This window comes from Sebastes umbrosus, chromosome 9 (genome assembly GCF_015220745.1).
Source record: "Sebastes umbrosus isolate fSebUmb1 chromosome 9, fSebUmb1.pri, whole genome shotgun sequence".
Lineage (NCBI taxonomy): Eukaryota > Metazoa > Chordata > Actinopteri > Perciformes > Sebastidae > Sebastes > Sebastes umbrosus.
Genome location: NC_051277.1, coordinates 7687264 through 7710818, shown reverse-complemented (window position 1 = coordinate 7710818; position 23555 = coordinate 7687264). Strand labels below are relative to the sequence as shown.

General features: G+C 41.8%; 1 protein-coding gene across 1 annotated transcript in view; it reads left to right on the top strand.

The window, feature by feature from the left end:
- slit3 (slit homolog 3 (Drosophila)) overlaps positions 1 to 23555 on the top strand; it is a 300273-nt gene that overhangs the window by 244820 nt on the left and 31898 nt on the right. The window contains exons 19-27 of the mRNA XM_037780827.1: positions 2939 to 3102; positions 8325 to 8457; positions 11242 to 11310; positions 11444 to 11515; positions 13950 to 14021; positions 18329 to 18400; positions 18485 to 18567; positions 18654 to 18734; positions 20894 to 21018. Of these exons, the coding sequence (XP_037636755.1) occupies positions 2939 to 3102; positions 8325 to 8457; positions 11242 to 11310; positions 11444 to 11515; positions 13950 to 14021; positions 18329 to 18400; positions 18485 to 18567; positions 18654 to 18734; positions 20894 to 21018 (871 nt within the window). The remainder of the gene's footprint in view (positions 1 to 2938; positions 3103 to 8324; positions 8458 to 11241; positions 11311 to 11443; positions 11516 to 13949; positions 14022 to 18328; positions 18401 to 18484; positions 18568 to 18653; positions 18735 to 20893; positions 21019 to 23555) is intronic.

The window sequence follows — 23555 nt, the reverse complement described above, 5'->3', positions numbered from 1 at the left end:
TCTCTATCCTCTAATGTTTCAGAGTCTAGCTCTGCTGCAGGAGTTATCTACCGTGTACACACACACACACACACACACATTTGCACATACATTTGCACACATGTTGCTCTCTGGACTCTGTTCTGCTCACAGATGCTCTCCATCATTATCGACTAGATTGGTCTGGATCCCAGGACATTTGTTATCAAAGCTAAATATATCTCAGCATCTGCACACCCACACACACATACACACACGAAAGCATCTGCGAGCTTGTTTTTATCTTCCAAAAGATGAGCGCACCTGCTGCGACCAAGACATGAGTTCTTGGATGGCATATTCTTTCAAGTTATTTGTGTGGTGTGTGTGTGTGTGTGTGTTTGTGTGCGTGTGTGTGTGTGTGTGTGTGTGTGTGTGTGTGTGTGTGTTAGGGGTGCACAATTAATCAAAATTGTATTGACGTCGCAATACTGCAATATTCAAATCACAGGAGGCACAGTATTTGTTGAAGGCAAAATGTGTGTCAAAATAGCATTTTAAATGATATATTGTGGTGCTGCAGAGATCTCCTGGTCTACACATCATATTCTACAGACTTAAGAAAACATCTTTGTTTGGTACAGATCCCTATGGAACAAAATACAACATACTGTTGTTGAACCAGGCTTTCCACTAACTCCAATGTAAACCCACCCACGCCGTTATTAGACAGTCGGAGCAAGTGACATAGTATTAATAACGTGAGAGTCCGCTAAGGGCAGGTGGGAGGGGTGGTGGATGGGTCAAACAAACAAGACTTTCAACCAGGAGACTGTTGTTTTGTCCCGTGTGAAACTAAAAGTAACGTTGGCTTATTTTGTCACGTCTGTCGTTAGACACGTATCGTCAGTCCTATGAGTCACGTGAGTCGTTTAGTATCGTCAGTCCCGTGAGTCACTAGTCAGTGACATTACGACGAGGTTGTGTTGCCTAAACCTAACTTCCTGTGAAAACAAAAGTTTATTTTTAAACTACACCATTCATGTAACGAGTGTATTTTGACCCGCCGTCTTTGGTCCATCCAAAAGTAATGCAAGAGGGTTCCCCCGTGCGTCGCTCTCTGATGTCAAGGGTCACTGACCAAGCGGCGGTATTTGACGAGCATGAAGTGAGAACGTGTTGCGAGGGTACCTGCCTTTATTTGTTTGAAGATGTTGACTGGTGTTCAGGCTGTGCAGAGAAGCACAGAAACAACAGCCATGAAGTAAAGTTGTGTTTTTCTCCTTCACTCTTCTGACCACCCAGATGTGAAGGTTGTAAATAATAGATTTTTTTTCAGCTTAATAAAACATTACAGGTTGATGTTTATATCTTTTTTTCTTACCTTGAACACACACAGATGTACCGAGCCAAAAACAAAAGTCTCCTCACATCCTCTCTACTCTGTTTATTTTCCTCCGTGCTTCCTTCCCTTGTTCTGCCTTTTGTTCTCGCTCTCTGTCCTGCTGTGTACCTGTCATCTTCAATTCAAGTCTCTACTTGAGTATTTTGGGAGGAGACAAGAGGAGGGACAAGAGAGGGGACGTGGGAGAGGGAGGTTGGATGGATGGATGCATTGTTGCATAAACTCAGGTTTGCTCAGTGGGGCTGTTGGTGATTATCACCACAAAAATGGAACGATATTCTATTTCCATCATCCCTGTCATTTTTCACTGTCATTCGTTTTTCAGCATCACTTTTTCATTGGCCTTTGCTGTAACACTTGATTTCGTATGCAACACCCGCCCGCTGTTTGGTGTGAAACAAAGATGGGTAGTTTTTTATTTCTAGAGCTTCTCTTCTTAACACTTCCTCTGTTTCATTTCCTTATCTCCTCCTCCTCCTCCTCCTCTTCCTCTCTCACTATTTCTAATATCAGTCTCCATTTGTAGTGCATTGTTTCCCACTAGAGTTTGTCCGTTTAATTAAAAGATTAACACTTTGTTAAGGAAGGAAGGGATTTAGCATAGGTCTGGTTGCCAGGCAGCGAGGTCAATTCATTACAAGGAAATGAGGAAATAACTCGTCCCTATCTGTAGCAGCACGCCATTAATATTGTAGAACCAACAGCAACATTCAGGTTTATTAGTGGAGCGGACACAGTGAAACTTGTACATGTCCTTACACACCATCATCATTAAAGGTGTGACTCGCTATACTGCTAAAAGTTATTTCCCTAAGTTTGTTTAAAGACATTTTAGTTTCTCAGTAAACTCCTCATATTGTTAAACCCCCTAATGTAACAGCACTGAACTGTATTGAATCTAAAGTGGCAGTAAGCTGTGTGCACTGCTGATGCCTCCATTCAGTTTAAATATGGTTCAGCATAAATATTACATGAGCAGCGTTACAAAAGCAACAAAATGCAATGAGGGGTGATCGAAACTGAATAAAACGTACAGATAACCTTTTCTCTTTTCTTTCTCTCTCTCGCATTTTTACTCACTCTGCCACCTTTTTCTTTCCCATTCTCCGTCTCTCTTGTACTTCACAAAATGAATATAAATAACTGATAACCTTTTCTTTTTGCCTCTCTTTTGTTCCCTTTCTCTCTTTGTCTTTCATCTTAATGTATTCAAGTGTATGGCTGAATGAAAAACAACATTTATATCTATGCCGTTTGCAGTGTACAGTATACAAATTGCTATTATTATTATTAGTATTGTTGGAAATGTCTCTTGAATATGTAGCTGTGTTTGTAAGCCACCGTCTTATTATGGGTCTTGTCTGTATCTGCTCAGAATGTATGCATCAATATTTTATTCATGAGAGGAAAATTCAGGGAAAACATTTATCAAGTGCGCATGAATTCATTATATTGAGTGTACTGTACGATTGTGTAGCAACATGTTTAAGAAGCTTCCAATGCTGTATGTCCGTTTCTTTTGTTTTGCGTTGACCCTGTTTCTCTCTCAATCTCTGTCCATTTTTATTTTCACAGTAACCTCCTGTCCAACCCGTATGTGTGCGACTGTCACTTGTCTTGGCTGGGTCAGTGGCTGAAGAAGACCAGGGTGGTCAGTGGGAACCCTCGCTGTCAGAAACCAGCCTTCCTGAAGGAGATCCCCATCCAGGATGTGGCCACGCCAGACTTCACCTGCGACGGTGAGCCTCTCTCTCACTTACCTCCGCTAAATGTCTGCTTTTCTTTTTGGCTCCATCAACATAACAGTGTTTACACATAAAGCATTGCTAAAAAAGAAGATTACATTGTTAAAGAAGATATTCTGTAGTGAACAACACAGTGTTTACAATTACACTGGAGTGTTAGGCCCCGATCAGACAGACGCGTTGCTGCAGGTGCAGCCGCTTCAAAACGCCCCTTGGCAAAAGGCGTTAGGCAAAACAGCTGATGCGCCTGTAGAGCGGCGCTGGTTGCTTAACCAAACGATCACATGTGATAAACCAGAAAATGTAGTCTCTCTCTCTCTCTCTCTCTCTCTCTCTCTCTCTCTCTCTCTAGCCTACATGAAACTATCACCAATTGAGATGTGAATTCCCCCTTCCCTCTCACATACTAGGTAGCTCTCTCAGATTCCAACAGCTAATTAGCTAGCGAGCCACTCTATGGCCACATCTACCAGCATCTAAACAGGAGGAAAGAAGTGATAAAGTAGTAAAACCGCCTTCTACTTGATTTGATTAGCTGCCTGCACCAAGTTTGACATTGACGAGCGGCGCAACTCTGCACCTGTTGCTGAAAAGTTGAGAATGTTTTAACACCTATGAGCGTCTAAAAACTGCTATAAAAACGTGACACACAGTGCCAGAGAGGAGTGCACAGCAGGCGGGCTGTACCATAGGAAAACAATGGTTTTGCGGGCGACGCATTTCAGGGCCTTAGGATACCCAGAAAGGTCTCAGCCTGAAACCTTAAACAATGACACGTGTCACTCAGCAGCCATGTGTCCTGTACAGATAAGAGCATGAGTCAAGTGATTGAAAGCTAAATTAAATGTGTCTTTGCATCATGTTTACTCATCCCCAATTACTGAATGCATTCTCCATTTTTCAAGAAAGGCATTTTAGAGGAAATTTCCTCAAAGAAGGTTGTTTTATGTTTGGTGATAATGCTCAACACAACGTTTAATAAAGTCCCGCTGCAGTGGAGCATTGGGTGGTGGGGAAAAAGGTCAATTTATATTAGAACTGCATTTTTACGTTAGGGTTTTACCCACTGTGACTTACTGCACTAAGGAAAAAACAATTGTTCTCAGGCAGATTTTACTGATATCACAATGAAATCTTGTCACATCCTCCGGTATGTCAAGTCTTTTGGTTTGTACTGGACTCGGCTTAATATCTTCGGTCCTGATTTTCGTCTTTTTGTGTCAAACTTTAACAATCCTTCCAGATGCTAATTGCTAAAACTTCCATCATGCCATGTCATCAGACAGCAGACACACATACAGATCATCAGCAGGGTATTGTGAGGACAGAGTCATCAGTAACTACTGGCTAACAGCAGCCATCGATGACATCAGCTTGTGGTTTCTACATTGACGCTGCCGTTACCACGACGATGCCTGCCTATAGCGGCTTAGGCCGCCGTCTTGGCCGCCAAGTTTGACGCCATAGACAAAGTGTGGTCTGGCTCGGCTGCCGATTACATCTTTGTTTCTTTTCCCCCCTTTTTTTCTTCCTTAATAGCTTTACACTTTAAACTCGTTTCGATCTCCCTCTTCCTCTCTTTCCATCTCGTTCGGCCTCTCTCTCTCTCTCCCTCCTGACTCTCTTTGAATTCATTACACTTTTCTAATTTCCTGTAGCTGTGCTGCAACCATTTACTGAAAATGAGTTTGGAAAGTAGTTAGCCGGGTTGGCTCGAGTAAGGTCACTCTAAGATGGTATCAGAACTTAATATTCATTCTTGCATCTTGCACGCGCGCACACACACCTACACACACACACACATAAATTTGAATGGCTGATAACGCACTCAAGCCCTCGTACTTCCAGCCTTATGAGGACCTTACGGTGGTTACATTAAACGTCTAATCTCTAAAGCTCTATGTTAATGCCAGTTCTAATCCTAGAAGAGTGCACTCAGTAGAGAGCAGATCTCCGCCAGGTGTGTCTTCCTCTCCCCTCCCACACAAAGAAGAGTTGAATCTTGCTCAGTTGTCCCTAAGCGGCTCCCTTACAGTCAAGATGATGGCGAAGATGACAAAAATAGGAATTTATTCACCTCGTATCGTGCCTACCTTTAGTGCAATTAATCTGCAGATACTTCCGTTTTTTTTTTGTACTTTTCTATAGATGTTAGTTTTTGAATCAAAGGCCAAAATGTGGCCTGCTACTACTACAAGGTAAGGCTTGTTTTTAGCCTAGCTGATTGCCGGAAATTCCTTTTGCCAATGAAGCAGTTGTTAATCAGTTGTGACCCCTACCAGCTGGTTAAGAGGAGTGAGGGGTCAGCAGTCAATGGCGGTATAAAGTCAGTCAATACAGTCAATAAAAGAGTTTTTTCAAAAATTGTGAATAACCACAACCACAAGAGGTCCTTAACCATTCTTTCATAAATGTGCACAAAGAATACAGAGTGCTGCAGGAATGATATATTTTTGTAGGCCAACCTGGAAGTTAGAATCGTACGGGTTCCTTCGACAAAAAGCCAATGAGATTTTTCCATTGGATTTTGGATTATTGCAGAAAATAAACTCTATTGCAAACAAACGTTTATGATATTGACACGTTTTGTTCAGCAGGATAATCTTCACAAATGAACTCCACTGTTGGGATTTTTGAAGTGTGAATGCAATCACCAGAAGTAGAAAGCTAACGCTAGGCTATAAACGAATTACACCACGATTGCATGAGTGCGTGTATACACAACGAGTCTGTAAAGGCGTACGTGACGGCGTGATGACGTCTTGTAGTCTCCTTTAGCTACTTGATAGCAACCACCTTTTTTAAGACACGTAAAGGCTTCAAAATTCCCGAGTTTGATATTTACTGACATATTTTATATCATAGAACAAAACGTTAAAATCTCATAAGCTTCTGTTAACCGCACTTTATTTCAGGCATCTAACTAAACCCCATTGCAGAGATAATAAACCACCAAAATTCAACACACAGAAAGTCATAGAAGTAAATGAATCTGTAAGAACTGACGAGCAACATTACAGACCTAAACTACAGAAAATAATTTGTGCAAAGTGTTTGTATGTTTTTTGACCTTGTAAACCTCCAATTTAACACGGAGTCATTTAGTCAAACACTTTTGCTTGAGGATAGAAATCAAAGATCTGGATCATTACCAACACTAAATTAATTGTTCTTTGGCTCAAGGCCCAAAGGATTGAAGACATCCTGCTGGCAGTCAGACAAACTAACTACCCAACAGGGGCGCCATCGCCTCCACACTGACGGTGTAAATCTCCAACTGGTTCTCAAAAGAACAGAGGCAAAAAAAACACACTCACACACGACCAAGGTCCCCATGTCCGGTCTATTTATAGTCGAGCAAAATGACTGTTAAGTTGTCCGGAGGCAGCCGGGGGAAAGGTAAAGTTAATTGAATTTGTGAGAAGATATTTAGCGCACATTTAGATGTTAGTTCAATCAGCCAACTGTGGAGTGAGTCAGCCCACGGCTACACCTCCCTGTGGACTCCACAGCTACACACATCTGATAAGACACATACACACACTGCTCCACGCACGGGCACGTAAGCGCCCATTTGCTCGACATTTAGACATTAGCACAATTAGAAAACTACAAAGTGAAGGAGGAAATGGCCATAGGAGAGGGGGAGATAGCTATTTAACAAACTAAATGTGCACCAAACTCATGCACTTGTACTTGCATGTATGTATATTACTGCAGCACATGGCGGCATATTGGCACAAAGGCTTGAACATGCAGTAGATGAGTTTAAACTTGGCCTTTCTCTCTCCACACACACGTACACACTACTCAGATTGCAGTTGTGTTATGATTGGCTTAGTGTCCAGTCGTCATTATCCTTCATTATGGGTTTAACTCGGCTTGTTTTACATTTGGGACCGCAGTTCAACTATTTACATGCTGCAGCGCTAGATTAAAGCAGAGTGTGTGTGTTTGTCTGTCAGTCAAGGAAATGGAGGGCGTTTTAAGCCAAGAACAACTCTGTAGTCTGTGATCCTTCTTATCTCTGAGTGTTAAACGATTACAATCGCTCAGATGTTTTTTGTCCCTACCATATGTTTGTGTGTGTGGAACGTAGCTGCACAGCCTGAACAGTCTTACAGACATTAAGTTTTTTAAGTTTTTTATAGCAGGACTAAAGGCGTCAGTTTAAAGACTTGTACATGTTACAGGTTCCCCGATCTTAGATTAAAGAAGTCATAAAAAGTTGTTTTTTTTCAGATAAATATGATATCATGCAATTTTTGAAGGACATTCACATGTTGATATGGCAAAAAAATGTAGGTGGTAGAGCTACAAACAGGGCTGTAGTCAAGTCCAACTTAATCAAGTCCAAGTCAAGTCCAACACCAGGTCCAGTCGAGTCTGAGTCAAGACCAAGTCCGAAGGCAGTCGAGATCACGTCAAGACCGGGTCCAGAGCAAATCGAGTCCTGTTCAAGACCATAATAGCCGATAGTGTCTTTCCAATGCTAATATAGTGATTAATGAGTCAGGATGGACAGAAATAATCTATCTATAAACAATATAGATCTGTCTTCTAACACCAAACTAATCAATGCATAGAATTTAGATTAGAGGATCATTATAGTCCAACGTTACGTTCATAAACCAACAAGTCACGAGTCCAAGACAAGTGCAGGACTTCAAAAAAGTGGACTCGAGACCGAGGACGGACTCGAGACCGAGGACGGACTCGAGCGCTACAGCCCTGGCCACAGATGACTGCACATGGCTTTTCAAAGTTGTTGCAGACCATCCTGTCAACATCTGCTCAGTGTTTCTTCAGAATCATCTGAGGGTTTTTGTAGCATCACTGTGACCTGCCTGCAGGTCCTGAGCCACATGTTGAACCACACCAGTGTAGCTGCCTCTGGTCATTTGATATGGATTGTAAAGTGCTCTTTAAAAGTGCTGTGTGCAGAGTTGATTGGAATTGACCAAGTACCACACGTACAGTTCAGTCTTTATTGCTATGCATCTCTCTCTTTCTCTATTCTCTCTCTCCTCTTTGCCCCAACCGGTCTCAACCTCCTTCCCCTGGTCACTCTCATTTCCTCTGCTGCTCTCTTTCTTTCTCTCACCTTTGTCCCTTTTTTAATTTATCTGTCCCTCTCTTCTCCTCTCCTTCTTCCTCTTTGTCTAATATCCCTCTCTGTGTCTCTTTCTCCTCTCTCTCTCTCTCTCCCTCTCCAGGTGTGGAGGATAATGGTTGTCTTCCTTCGTCTGGTTGTCCTGACGTCTGCACGTGCACAGACGGCGTGGTGCGATGCAGCAACAGAGCGCTGCACTCTCTGCCCAAGGGCATTCCCAAGGACGCCACGGAGCTGTGAGTCACGCACACACACACACACACACACACACACAAAAGGATGCACCCTTGTGTTCAAATATACAGGCACACTAAAGCCAATGAACGTACCAGCAGACATGCACATGCACACAAGCAGAAATGGGCATTTGTGTCAATGCTTACTCTCCAATAACATGCAAAGTCACAACCACACACACACACACATAAACACACACAGTCGCACACTGCTGCAGTGCAATATTGATGCAGCAGTTTGCCCTCTGCTGCTTCAGGAACTAACAAACCATTTAGTGAATACACACACAACACACACACTTTCTCTCTTTCTTTCTTACTGTGTGACTTGATGGCTTTATAGGGAAGTGAGTGCTGCAGGTATTTGTGATGTCTGATGATGATATTTTAATCTATCTTCAACACACTGTCCTGTCTGATACATTATATAGCCAAACAGAAAGACTGCCAGGCAGCTGAGAGGGGATACCAGAGAGTGTCCTTGGGTTCATTTCTTAAAAATATTGCAAAAATTACTTTTGAAAAATATTCAGTTTCCAATATTATAGTGTTTGAATGCCAAAGATACCAAATAGAAGAAGCCAAGGTCCATTTTTTATATTTAAAAGCTTTGCCACAGCTGTGGAGGTTTTTCCAAACCCTTAGTGGTACAATAATGTGACAAGACAGAAACAAAATATGGTAGTTAATAATACTTTTAATAATGTATTTACCTTATGATGTCCCTTTATACTACAGCTGCTACATCTTATAACTTGTTCTGTCTCGTTAATTTCAAGCTAGTAGGAATCCATGTAATACAGAAAGAGGCCGATACAGGAAGTCTGTAATGATAGTAATTGTTAGAATTGATGTAGGATAAAACAAGAGTATAACAATGTTAATCGAGATTAGGACATTAAGGAAAAAAGTAGGAACACAATCTGTCGTAGACACGGTGAATAATTACACACACACACGCACAGAAAGCTCTCTAGCTGTGAAATAGGTCTGCTCTGCGGGGTCAATAGCAGTGATTAGGTATTGATCAGGCTGAAGAAGACACTCCATCATACTGTCCACATGACCTACTTATGACCTGTGAGAGAGAGAGAGAGGAGAGCAGAGACCAACGGATCATAAAATGTGTGTGTACGTGTGCGTTTGAGTGCGTATATGTTTGTTAACTTGTTGGGATCCGTAGGTGAATATTGTATGTTTGGAACACGTGTTTAAAGCTACATGATTAAACTGTTATATTAGTGGCACGCTCCTTTTCCTCAGTCTGGCAGCTTCATACCCCGACACTTGTAATCTTGTCATCTTGTCCCGTCTTGATTGGCTGTCTGCTGAATCTTCCACAGTCATTTGCTTGTTACACAAAATGTACGTTTACATCAGTGTACAGTGTCAAAAAGCAGCATTTATCTTACAAAGAGATCTTGCCTGGTGGCGTACATGACCTCCCATATTTGGTGCTGAACATTTGAGTCCACGTCATCCTCTTTGGTTGTCGGCTGTGGCTCAGGGGGTAAAGCAGGTCGTCCTTTAATCAAACTTTTTCTCATTCCGACTCGTTACATACGGACATTTGGTCAGAACCCCTTCGGTGTGACTTTCTGACACACTGGGTAGCCCTTCGCATCAAACTATGATTCTCCACTATGGTCGAAGTAAACACGTAGTTAACGTTATACATTCAAACAAAAACACTCGGTTATGCTTAGGCAACAGAAGTACTTGGTTAGGTTTAGGTTTGGGTAGTTTGGGTTAAAATAAGTTGACGTGACTTAACTGAAAATAACTCCACGTCGACTTTGGGTTTCACACAGGACACAAACAGCGGTCTCCTGAAAGGGTGAAAGCCCTGTGTTTGTTTGACCAATCCATGCACCCTTCTCACCAACCCTAAGTGGATTTAATTGATCTTTATACTACGTCACCAGACTTCCGGAGCATTTGCTCTGAGCGTCTAATATTGCCATGGATGGATTTACATTGGAGTTAGTTGAAAGCCCGCTTAGCTTAGCATAAAGACTGGACGCAGGTGGCAACAGCTGGTGTGGCTCGGTCCGAAGTTAAAAAAAAATATACATACCAACACTAGTGAAGCTCACAACACTTTTTAGTCATTTTTTGTTTGTTTAGTCTGCACTCAAACCGAAATGCAAAACATGACAGCTTGTGGTTTTACAGGGAGTTATGTGTTGAAGTTATTTTTGACCAACAACAGCCAGCAGATTCTTGTGGTCACTGTGATGTTGCCAGGCAACCATCAGCGCTCCTGCACAGAAGTGCTGGGTGGGATAAACTTGTTGTTTTGAACTTTAGAGAGAGCCACGCTAGTTGTTTACCCCGGCCTCCAGCCTTTATGCTATGCTAAGCTAATACGCCTCCTGGCTCTAGTGGTATTGATCTTCTTCTCATCTGACTCTTGGAAAAAGCAAATACAAATGTCCCAAAATGTAGAACTAGATCTACTTACTCTTTTTTTAGTAGCTGATCACATTCCCACAGTGCACACCTCAACGTCAAAGAACATTACATAAAAAGACACTAGCCTCCTCTGGTAAATGTAAATATGCTATATAAATGTAGATTTGAGGCGCTGTGGCTCATTCTTCTTCCCCCCGACACATCTGCCTTTCACGTCCCCCGTCGTCTGCACTCTTTAATGTGACAGAAGTTGCAAAACCAACCCCTTTATGTGCTATATTGCCATTTTTCTCAGCCCCATAGGTCTGTATTTGTGTCTGAATATGAATATATAGATATAATACATTCTGCATGCACCTTTCCTTGCAGGTACCTGGAGGGCAATATGCTGACATCTGTGCCCAAGGAGCTGGCAGGCCTGAAGCAGCTGTCACTGGTGTACGTACCGCTCCCATAACCTTGAACAGAATACACGTATCTGTGTGTGCAGACGGTTTAGAAACCGTCCATGCATCTGCTCAGTATCTTATGTGTATGTATGTGTGTGTGTGTTTGTCTTGTGTCTACACAGGGACCTGAGCAACAACAGCATCAGCACCTTGGCCCCCTTCACCTTCAACAACATGACTCAACTAGCCACGCTGTGAGTTACCATGGCAACGCACACGCCTTGTCATAAAATACACACATCCCCGCCCATGTCTTGATGGGTTGTGTGTGTGTGAGGTTAAAAACCACAAGATAAATCAGTGTTTTCTTCTCTTAACTTTGATTAATCGCCCTATCTTCTCTCTTTCTTCATATTTTCCTGCTTCTTCTTTTCTCTCCCATTTCTTGTCTGTCTTCATCTTTTCTCTCCCTTTCTCATTTCGTCTTTCTTACCATCTTTCTTACTTTTCTCTTTCCAGCTTTTACCACGTCTGTCCTCCTTTAACCCCAAATATCGCTCCTCTTCTCTCCCTCTTCTTCTTTTCTCTCCCCTTCCTCTCCTTCATTGTATCGTCTTCCTCTTCCATCTCATTGCTAACATGTGGTATATTGCTTCCCTATCATCTTATTCCTTTCAAAATTGTCCTTTCACTCCTCCGCAGCTCACTCAATGAACCTGTTGGATTATAATCTGCTTCAGCTCCTCTTAAATTCCCCTGTCTTCTTACTGCCATTCTATCTCACATACAAAGTCCTTTTATTGCTTTTTTTTGCCTCTATCTTATCTATTACATGGGTTTTACATCAACTCAGAGGATTTTGTGTGTCCAGGGAAAGTACATTTGCTCTTTTCCAGCAACGCCCAGTTTTATATTTCATAGAGTTGCACTCATTCACGCCTGGGAGCTGCCCAGTGCAACCACAGGCTTCCACTGTTAGCCCGCAGATAGCATCAGTGGAACACTTGCTGAGTTAAATGCCTTGCTCAAGCACACGTTTGCCAAGAGTTGAAGAGGTAGAGGAGAGGGTTTCTTTTTCCACATTGGATTTTCTTAAAGGCACAATGTGTAGACTCTCAATCATCACTTCTGACCCACTAGAAGTGTGTGGTGGTGTCTGTATCAGCCCACTTAAAGGCCAATCCCCACTGAAAACGTTTTTAGAAGTGTTTATGACGTCGGGCATCTCACGGAGCACATACACTTCCATTTCATTAAGTGTATCAATCCACACCGACTGTGAGACGCGCATCTGACTGAGACCCCCCGCATTTTTTACGCTTCAGGTCTATTTTTGTTGAGTTTAGTGAAGTATAATCTGCATAGACAGCTGTTTAAATCACATAAATATCCGGCTGTATATGTGTTTTGAACTTATTACTCGATTCTATTCCCTCACTCACTACTGCGGGCTGGGAAATAAATTCAATGAATCAATACATCAGCCTACAAACACTGTTGATTTCTTCACCATGGAGCCAATATGAAACTATTTTGGTTCAGTAAATGTCTGCTGTCAGTCAGCCTGGTGAAGACAGGTTAGTGAGCTGCTGTCCACTCAAGATGAGACGTTTACGGAAGACGAAGTCAGTGTGGATTGGATGACAGAACGCTACACGCCGCTCACGTCTCGCCCATGTTTCGCTCACGTCTCGTTCACCTCTTGTTCACGTTTTGCTCACGTCTTGCTCACGTCTCGCTCACGTTTTGCTCACGTCTTGCTCACTTCTCGCTCAAGTTTCGTTCAAGTTATGCTCACATTATGCTCACGTCTCGCTCACGTTTTGCTCACGTCTCGCTCACGTTTTGCTCACGTCTCGCTCACTTCTCGCTGCGTCTCACTTCCAGTGGGGATTCCCAGTAACACTTGTTGAGCTGGGGAGGAGGGGCCAACTTTGAATGCTGTTTTTATTATCCACAACCGACAAATCCTACTCATTAATCTGTAGCTTTATTGGCTGTTAGGTTCCTCTCTCTAACTTCTACACAAGTTTTCAACTTCAAGTTGGAGATGAGAAAGATTTGGTGTTGTTTCCACTATTTCTCCTGAGACACTTTTAGGTCTCATGATAATCAGTAATTACAGGCATTTCTTCATTGTAGAGCGCCATGAGCCCAAAACTGCAGAGAAACAACGTTCTACTGTTGTCTTCAGGATGCACCAGACAGCACTGGATCATTAGATGGTTTAATTATGTTCAAATAATGATGGCATCATGAAACGGCCAATTTCATCTCACCCTGATCACAACTCTCTCCACAACTCTGCCTTTTAATGTTTGTCTCCTTCACCTTCCTCCACCATTATTAAACTTAATTTTTGGTTCATTAGCAAGAGAAAACATACCTGTGGTGTGGGAGCATCAGCTTTGCCTCTGGCGGTTTTTTCCTCCACCAATTTTTTCTACTTGGCCTTCATGTTTATTTCCCCTTGTTTAACCTACAGTGGTAAAACCAAATCTGCTGTGTCATCTCTCCCGTCGTGCCTCTTCTTTATCTCTTTATCTCTACATTCATTTTTATGTATTGAGGGATGCAGTCTGAAATACAAGAGAATAAAATGTGTACATCCAAGAAAATAATATTGTGAAAAACTGTGAGTCATATAAACTGAGTGTTGTGACCTTGTCCGTGTCCTCTGTCTTCCAGCATCCTGAGTTATAACCAGATCCGCTGCATCCCGGTCCATGCCTTCGACGGGCTCAAGTCACTTCGCCTGCTGTGAGTAGCGAGCTTCATCTTCAAGTGCCGCAGTGGATTCAATATTCAACACTCCCCTTTGCTAGTTATAGTACTGAGCTAAATCAAAGTTTAATCACTCCCCTGGTGCCGGGCCGAGTGCCATGTTAAGACCCAGTCACAAAATGAGTCACAGCCACCCAATCATTTGTTGTTTCAGGGTACTAAAAAAGATAAAAGTGACAATCTCTCATCTCCTCTTTAATACTCCCTCTCTATCTGCATGCTCTGGCCTCTCTCTCCCCTCGTGTCCCTTCAATCTCTCTCTCTCTTTCTCTCTCTCCTCCACCCTCTCTTTCTCTCTCTCTCTCTCTCTCTCTCTCTCTCTCTCTCTCTCTCTCCGCCCAGTGTTGTGTTTGATGAATCGACCTCCAGCCTCTGTTTCTCTCAGTCATCCATCTGGTTGTCCACCCTCTGTCTCACAAACACACACGCGCACATGCACCGTGTGAATATTGCTGTCTGACCATCCTTTCACACACACACACACACACACACACACACACACACACACACATGCAAGCAGCTACACACACCTTCAGCGCTCAGTGACAGCAGAGTTACTGCCATGTGTGGCATTTGAAATTGTAAAGTTAACAACCAACAGCGATGCTACGGGGTCCTGCAGTACACCTGTACATCACTGCAGCTAGGTGAGAGGTTAAATCACTGGAAGTCAGCAAAAACAGGATATTCAGGGGGGTTGAATTACCCACCCTGTCTCCTACAATATTACGTTCCCAACTAAACTGGATTCTCAATTGCGATAGGAGGGAAATGTATTTTTTCTTGGATTGCGGTCGCAGTTTTAAACGGCTTTAAACACTTGGTTGACATTGTAAATTGAAATAAAACAAAACAAAAACTGTTACAAACATTATGGTATGGCTTAAAATGACTACGTAAGTAAATGTTGACTTTTAGTTTCACACGGGACATGAACAGCGGTCAGCTGGGGGAAAGCCCAGTGTTTGTTTGTCCCATCAACCGCCCCTCCCGACCGCTCGTAGTGGACTTTCTCGCTTGTTATACTCATTGTTAGCCCAATATTTCATTAATGGTCAGTCAATCTACTACGTCACTCGCAGCGGCCGTCCGTGGACTATTTGGGATACGTTCAAGACAAACGTAATCTGCGACAAAATATGTTTCCCTCCAAACGTAACTGAGAATACAGTTTAGTTGTATGGGAACATCATTTTTAGGAGACAGGGCTGTAAATTACTCTTTAAGATCATTTGTAGCATCTCTTAAAATGTCAGTTTACCTAAATGACAAGAAAACTTATAGCTGATACTAATATCCACTTCTGAGATATGCACCTCCGCCCACCAATATGATGGAAAACAGAACAGGATTATTGCAGAAAATAAGCTTTGTGGCAAACAAACGTCTATGAAACGTACATGTTTTGATCAACAAGATAGTCTTCACACCAAGTGCAAATGCAATAGTTATGAAGTTAATGTTAGGCTATAAACGAACTACAACACAGTCGCATGAATGCAAATATACACAACAAAGCTGTTAAGGCGGACAAGTCGGCGTGATGATGTTTAGTGGTCTCATTTAGCCACTTGTTAGCAACTGCCCTTTTTGAAGACACATGGTGGGTTATTTACTGACGTATTTTAGACGTTAAAGTCTCTTAAGCCTGTGTTAACCACAGACCTTATTTCAGGCATCTAACCAATAACCTATTGACTTTGAGCCGAGGGAACCAGAAGTGCTAAGATGCAAACTCATTTCCAGGTTTTATAACTCATTCCTGCACCAATCTATTGCGCGAACATCTGAAAGCTCTTTACTTTACGGTACAATGTTTTTTTTTTGGTGCAAGATATGACATATTTATACACAATGTCATTGGTAGTGTCGATGCTGATAATCTTAACTTTCTAGTATTGGCTCAAAATGAAGGTCAAGATCTATAGGTATAGTTTCACATTCAATACAAATACCTTTCAAAAAATACACCATATCAGAATGAAATAATGATTAGAGTTCTGATACTTTTACCTTGTGTTACTCTCTGTAGACATTTCTTCCTTTATTGTTTGTTCAGAGAGGAAAAAGTCAGTGTTTGACCCTCTAGGAAGTCGTCTTTGTTTCTGGCCTTCTCTCTGTATATTGACTGTATCTCTTCACCTTGCAGAAGTTTAGTCATCGCTTTTTTTTTTTTTTGGTTTCTTCCCTCCTTCCTTTCTTCCTTTCATTTTAGTTGATGTTGCCTTGGGGACTGATCCCTCTCTGCCCACTGCATAGCAACTGGTTGCCAGGCAGCCATCACTGTCACTTCCTCATTACCCACAACCCCCTCTGGGCCAGCCTTTCGCAGGGGCTGTTAGACCACCGCACATATAGATGCACAAACACGCACACACACACACACACACACAGTGAAGCACACGAAACACGTAAAGTTGCACGTATACACACACTAACTTGCATGCACGGCGATGCACTGACCTGAACATGCACACACTGAATTATGCACACAAAAAGTCACGCACACACACACACACTTTTCCAATAGTGTTGGTTTGATAGCTGTCCCCTGTTACAGCCTTTCGCTCTAATGGAATGTGAACTTATATCCAGCAGGCAACACACCCAAATGGCGAGACACAAAGGACACACACACACACACACACTGTGCAGTCTGTGAGCCCTGGGAGACAAAAGTTTCTGACACACATCTATGCGCACAAACACGTGCACAAAAACCCAAAGGCACAAAACAGAAATGCACATGCTCACACCGATACACATCACAGCCTGCAGTTTGTCCCTTTGACACAAAGATTTACACACACACACACACACACACACACACACACACGCCGTGGTCTGCCTGATGACCATATGAGACCGTTTATATTCCACTCAGAGACCAGGACAAGCTTTATTGCCCGGCGATGAAAATAAGCTCTGTGTTTATTTTGTGTTATTCTTTCATAAATATTTTATTTATTTTCCATTATAGAAGGGGATGAGGGTGTGTCTGCAGCTGAGGAACCACAAATAATTTAAATAATTCAGCATGCAGCTAGTCGGGGGTTGCTGTATTAGTCTGCTGAATATCTACAGTAGCATTCGGCAGCTCGGCTGTCAGTTCCATTTACTTCTGATATGATGGATGTGAGGCTGTAGGTCTGTCTAGATATTCAGGTAACACTTTATAATAGCCGTCATTTATAAACGGTAAATTGATGGTTAATTAAACTTAGTTAATAGTTATTTTGGTGTTAATAAACTTTACTAATTATTAGTAATGTTATAATTTATGTTATTTTATCATTAGTTTGTGTTATAGACAGATTTACTTTATTGATCTCGAATTGGGAATTTCTTGAAATATAATATATATAATAATATGAAATATTTAGTTTATAAGTTTGATATTGTATCATAGTTGATAAGACACAACAACATTTATATTTTGATTACGTTAGTCAACTATTCATTAACAGTTTATTGTTGCACACATTATAACATTTTATATACTGTAGTAAATATTTGTTAGTTATTACCAAATGATTTGTAAACCTTTAAGAAATCGTTTGTAAAACATCTATAAACATTATATAGACAGATGGACCAGAAACCAATTATTAACCATTGACAAATATTATTTTTAGATGCTTTACAAAGTATTTATTAACAATTTAACAAGGTATTATAATCATCAGTTGCAACTTATAAATCCAAATCATTGTATAGATCTTTTACAAACCAATTATTAACCATTAATGTGTTACAAATATCTGTCTATGCAATGTTTATAGATGTTTTACAAACAATTGCTTTCAAGTTTACAAATAATATCTTAAGTAACTATCAATTTACCATTTATAAATGATGGTTATTATAAAGTGTTGCCGATATTCTTTGTAAAATGAGTCATGAGTGCTGTCGTCTATGGGTATTGCCTTTAACGCAGCTTCACCATTTTAGCCTAAATATAGAGCAGTCAGTTAATACTCTCAGCTGTGTCAATATAAGTACAGTAGTAGTAGAAGTAGTAATAGTGGCAGCATTAGATATAGTATGAGTGAAGTAGATAAAGAAGTAGCCGTGATATTATTATTTGTAGCATCCTGGGATGAAGTCAAAGGTCAAATTATTCTCCTTGCTATAAAAAGTGTGATTATAAAGAATACTTAATCTAATTAATCAACTACAAATTAAAATTAACAACGAGTCAAAAAGTGACCTCTTGAAATTGTAACAAGGTCAGTGTTTGTGTTTAATATTCACATAACATTATCTCTCTCTCTGTCCTCCAGCACTCTCCATGGCAACGACCTTTCAACCATACCAGAAGGAGCTTTCAACCACCTCACCGCTCTGTCCCACCTGTAAGTGCAGCGCTGTTTGTGTGTATAAGTGTCTGGGATGCAAGCGTTGTGGATTAACTTTAAACTGTGTGTGTTTGTGTGTAGGGCTCTCGGTGCCAACCCCCTGAACTGTAACTGTGACCTGCGCTGGCTCTCTCAGTGGGTCAAAGCTGGATTCAAAGAGCCTGGTAAGAACAAAGATCACGATGCTGTTAGAAAGTTATTTACATCTCATATTGTGTATAAGAGAAAGTTGATGTCTGTGTCTTTGTAGGCATCGCTCGTTGTACTGGACCTCCTGACATGGCCGATAGGCTACTGCTCACAACACCACTCAACAGATTTCAGTGTAAAGGTAAATCATCTCCTTTTTATTCTGCTCACTGCTCTCCTTTTGTTTACCTTCTGCAGTATATTCAACTCGGCGGTATCAAATGCCGCACAAGAGAACGGGCTGGTATATTCTATTATTTGTCCACATATCAGCACCGATTTAATCCCTGGATTCTGTCAGATTAGTGCACAGAAAGGTGTTTAGAAATGAAATATAAAGATTATGTGAATATCAGTTCTACTGAGAGTGAATCAGTTCTGTGTTATGACTCTTGCTGCAGTAACTGAACAGCTGTCTATTCCATTACATTCACATTATCTCAGTAAGGTACTGATTTTTAAGAAGTTTGACCCTTTTAATGTAGTTTAGATTGTTGGAGTATTTTGTTCTTGACCTTGTAGCGTTCCAGTAGAGGATCCAGACCAGTGGAAGAGAAGTAAATCTGTGTGATTTACTTCCCTTCCGCTGGTCTGGGGTTTGTCTTTAGGCAGTCTGCTGGCCAGCGGTCGGACTTTTATCCCGTCTGCTGGCCAGCGGTCGGACTTTTATCCCGTCTCAAGGCGAGTTTCAGTGTTTTAGGTGAGGAGGGCTGCCAGTGGTTTTATATTTACACACCAGTGGCTAGCACAGTCGCTCAAGAAGGCGTTGGCGTAGTCCAATAACTTCTGAAAATCACAAACTTTAAACTGCTCGTTGTGGCCCAACGTGAGTGTGAATGTGTTAGCTGTGTCATAGAGCAGTGACTTTGTCCAGGGTCTACCCCGCCTCTCACCCAGTGCATGCTGGGATTGGCTCCAGCAGCAGTGTGGAAGTAATTAAATTTCTGGTGTTTATGTCAGGACCTTCTGTGTGGCCTTTCCACCTCTTCAGAGCACATAGCTGAGATTGTCTCTTTTTAAACAAGTTCAGTTTATTGACATATTGAATGAACTTGTGGAAGTCATTTTTAAATATTATCATTTATTCAATTGGTTCACCGTTTTCCTGAGTACAGTTAAATTGTTTCTCCCTTCATCAGCTGTCCTGAAGAGGCCCATGTTGTAAAAATACCTTGTTTCCTTAAGATTAAGTAAAGTAAGTTGACCAATAGAAGAGGTTTTCTCTTTTAAAAGGTATATTTATTCTTCTCTAGTCTCCTGTGTTACGGTATCAATGTCTCCTTATTGCAATTATATCAGTTGACATCAGTGTTTTGTGTGGTTATTCAGTGTTACAGAACAATTCTCCATAACACACTTCAGGTACATTTTCAGCCTCGGAGGCAGCTAACAGCTAAGATTAGGAGAGGAAGGCTTTAAAGCTGATCATATTATTCTGAGTGAGTTACCTCCAGGTGTTTGTGTAAATATAAAGTAGTAGTTGTTGTACAGTTGTTATGTTTCTTATTTCTGAAAACTAACTTTTCAGACAATCAAGTATGTATCAAGGACTATAGTTTAAAATGGTGTGTGAGGTTGTTTGTGCTGTATCACTGACTGATCTGCTCTCTCAGTGATACAGCACGCTATTTTCTAAAAGAGAATTTTCTACATTATGTTCATAGATAAAGAATGAGCAACAAAAAAAAAACTCCATCCCCTCAGTTGTATTTGAATCGTACAGAACCGACTACAGGAGCGGCCGACCTCTAACATCACCTGCCTCGGGGCTCCCCTGCTGTCACACCAGAGGGGAAAATAATTTAAAAGAGGACTTTTTTTACACACAGGACAAAAAACTACATCTTGAAAACCACGGTCCTGCATGTACAAAGAAACTGCAACACAGGGGCGTAGTTTGCTGTGCATGAAGAATTGTTGCAGTATAGGTTTTTTCAGAAGAAAGTACGAGTATAAAGTGGACTGTGACTCTGCTGAGATCACACTCTTGTCGAGGTATAGCGGGACCTCACATCATCACACTGAATCAAATACTCTCTTCCTCTTCCTCCTGCTTCTACGTGCCCCGGCCTCTGAAACAAATCACATTTATTGCTCTCCTAAGCTCTTACTTTTCTTATCCTGTAAGGCCTTTTCTTAGCACACCATCCATTAAATGAAGTTTGTGGCAGAGCCTTTTAGCACAACATGACTAAATATGTATCTCCCTGTCTCTGACACTTCCCTTTGCTCCCTCTCTGTCTTCTTATCTCCCCCCCCCTTCCTCTTTCTAATCTCTTCTGTTTCTGTTATCTGTCTCAGGTCCAGTAGATATCAGCCTGATGTCAAAGTGCGCCCCCTGCCTGGCGGCACCCTGCCAAAACAACGGTACCTGTGTGTCTGACGCTACTGGAACCTACCACTGCACCTGTCCATATGGATTCAAGGTGAGACACTAGATAGAGACTCTTTGAAGTGGAAGGGGGTGACCTGAGGTAACATTTGGTTCTTGAGGGATGTAAAAAACACTCTTAACAAACCTCAAACCACAAGAATATCTAAGAGATAATCTTTAGAACCATCAGGAGTGAAAATATACTTTAGCAGGTGTGGAAGCAGTACAAATCAATCCTTGAACCTCGACATTGACTCTATGTCCTGATCACTAATAGCATCTACCTACACTGTCAAATAATTAACCACTGTTTGGTGGCTCCTCTGTATTCTGAGGGAATCCAGGTGGCACAGCAGCAAAACAAATCTTGCTTTTGCTCCCCGATTCGTGGAATTGGCTGCATGTGTGAAAGGTATCCTGGATGGATCACCATGCTGCATAAGCCTGTGGTATTAGCAGTATTATCAGGTTTAGCTTCGGCCTTGCATGCATAATGTATCTACTTGTTCATCAATAGAGGAATGATGACTACAGCTGGCTGCACTGGGAGGTATCGACTGATCAAAAGACGAAGGGTGTAATAATTGTCAAGACCCCTGCGTTAAGAAAGACATGCAAATCTACTGGTGAAGGGGTGATTTGCATCGGAGGAGTGAGTGTGTGGAATATATGGGAGTGTGTGTGTGTAGGTGTGTGTGTGTGTGTGTGCAAGCAGTTAAACGATACACTTATGGCCTCATGTGTACACACACCTCGTAACCTTTAGGCTTTTACAGGAGGACAAAGCCTTAGTCTGGCTTTTAATTAAAACATCACTTGCCAAGGTCACAGACTGGGAAACAGGGACTGTGTGTATGTGTGTGTGTACAGTACGTGCGTGCGTGCGTGCGTGCCTGCGCATGTTCATGTCTGAGTGTATGTTTTCCTTTCTGTGTCCACTGGGATGACGTTAATTAAAATGTGTTGGAGGAATCAAAGAAGGAGCAGCAGAGAACAAAGGAAGGAGAGAGGAAGATGTGAGAGAAACTTAAACTACAGGAGATGGAGTGACAGAGGTGGATGTATGGGAGAGAAAACATCTGAGAGAAAGAAAGGAATAGTTAGAAAGAGCAAGAGGTAGAACGAAAGAGAGAGTGAATACAGATCTACAGTAAAAAAAAAAAGAAAAGAGAGAAGGAAATAATGAAGATGGATGGAGAAGGAAAGCAAGAATAAACGTCCTGTTCTCCGCTTTGATCAGAGGAAGTGGGTGTGTTGGCGGCCAAAGGTTCGGCGGTTTGAAATTAAAACTACAACCGCAGGGCTGGATGTGGACAGAGCGAGTGGGAGTGTACGTGTAGGACTCTGATACGTGATACAGTTCCTAGTGAAAGCTGTTTATTTGGAAAACAGGTGTGTGGTGAGAAGAGCAATGAATCAAGGCTGCGTCATGCATACTGCACAGTACATGCACATGTGTTTTAGCTGATTACTGTGATTGTGAGAGGGAGGGAGAAAGAAAAAGAATAATGAGAGCTTATTGGGAAAGTAGAGCAGTTGGGTGAGAAATTGCTGCGTTTTTTTTAGATTAACCAACCAGAATATTCAGCCCTCTATCTCTCTGCAGGCTATTTACTTTCACCGCAACTTAAATATTAAAAGGTGTGTGGTCCCAAAGCAGAAAATTGGTAGTTAATTACAACTGCAAAAACTAAATGGTGACTGTCTGGCCTTCCAGACTTATACACATATACAGTATATATTTGATTAAATAGGAACAAGCTCTTTTTGCCAGACTGCCTGACTCCTTCAATATGAGGATATGCAGTGAAAGATCCACCTCTGCTCTACTCACAGGCGTCACAAGCAACTTGAGATGGGAGATTGGAGTTGGAGTTGAGAGACGACGTGTACGACCAGATTGTTTTGCAAGTAGTCAGTTTCCAAGCTAATTTTAAACCCCCAAAGAAAGGCGAAATCATCATCAGACGATAGCTGGTGGTTTCAGAGATTGCATTTCGGCCTATGTGTTCCGCCTCTTTTGCTCTCCACACAGACTGTTGACCTGCATTCAACCACAGCCTGCTCGAATGTGATTGGTCAATACTACTCGGACTACAAACAGAAACCAGAATGCTTCCGATACCAAAATCTTGTCCCGTTGCCTATAGATTCATATGAATGCAGAATCTGTTTCTAGAGATTACGCCACAACCAGCTAGAAGAAGTTTTCTTATTATAGTCACAAAAACATGATCCCTCAACAGCTTCCCATCCCAGAAACAATGCTAACTGAATCCAATCTTTGGGCTGGTGCAAGGAATTCAACCCATGTCTCTGGTGAGCGAGTGTATTCATCTCTGCACCAACCGGGGCACCCATCAGTTTCTTTCCCACCCATAGACTGTATATAAGAAGTGGATGTAGTCACGTGACGGGACGTCACCCATTGGTTTGTGGACTACCGTTTTGAAGCCTCAAGTTCATTATTTTGGCCGTCACCATCTGTGTATGTGACACGAGAGAGTGGAGCTGAGTACAACCAAACACTGAATATGATATTTTTAGGCGACCGAAGAGGTTATAATTAACTTTAATGAACTCACACTG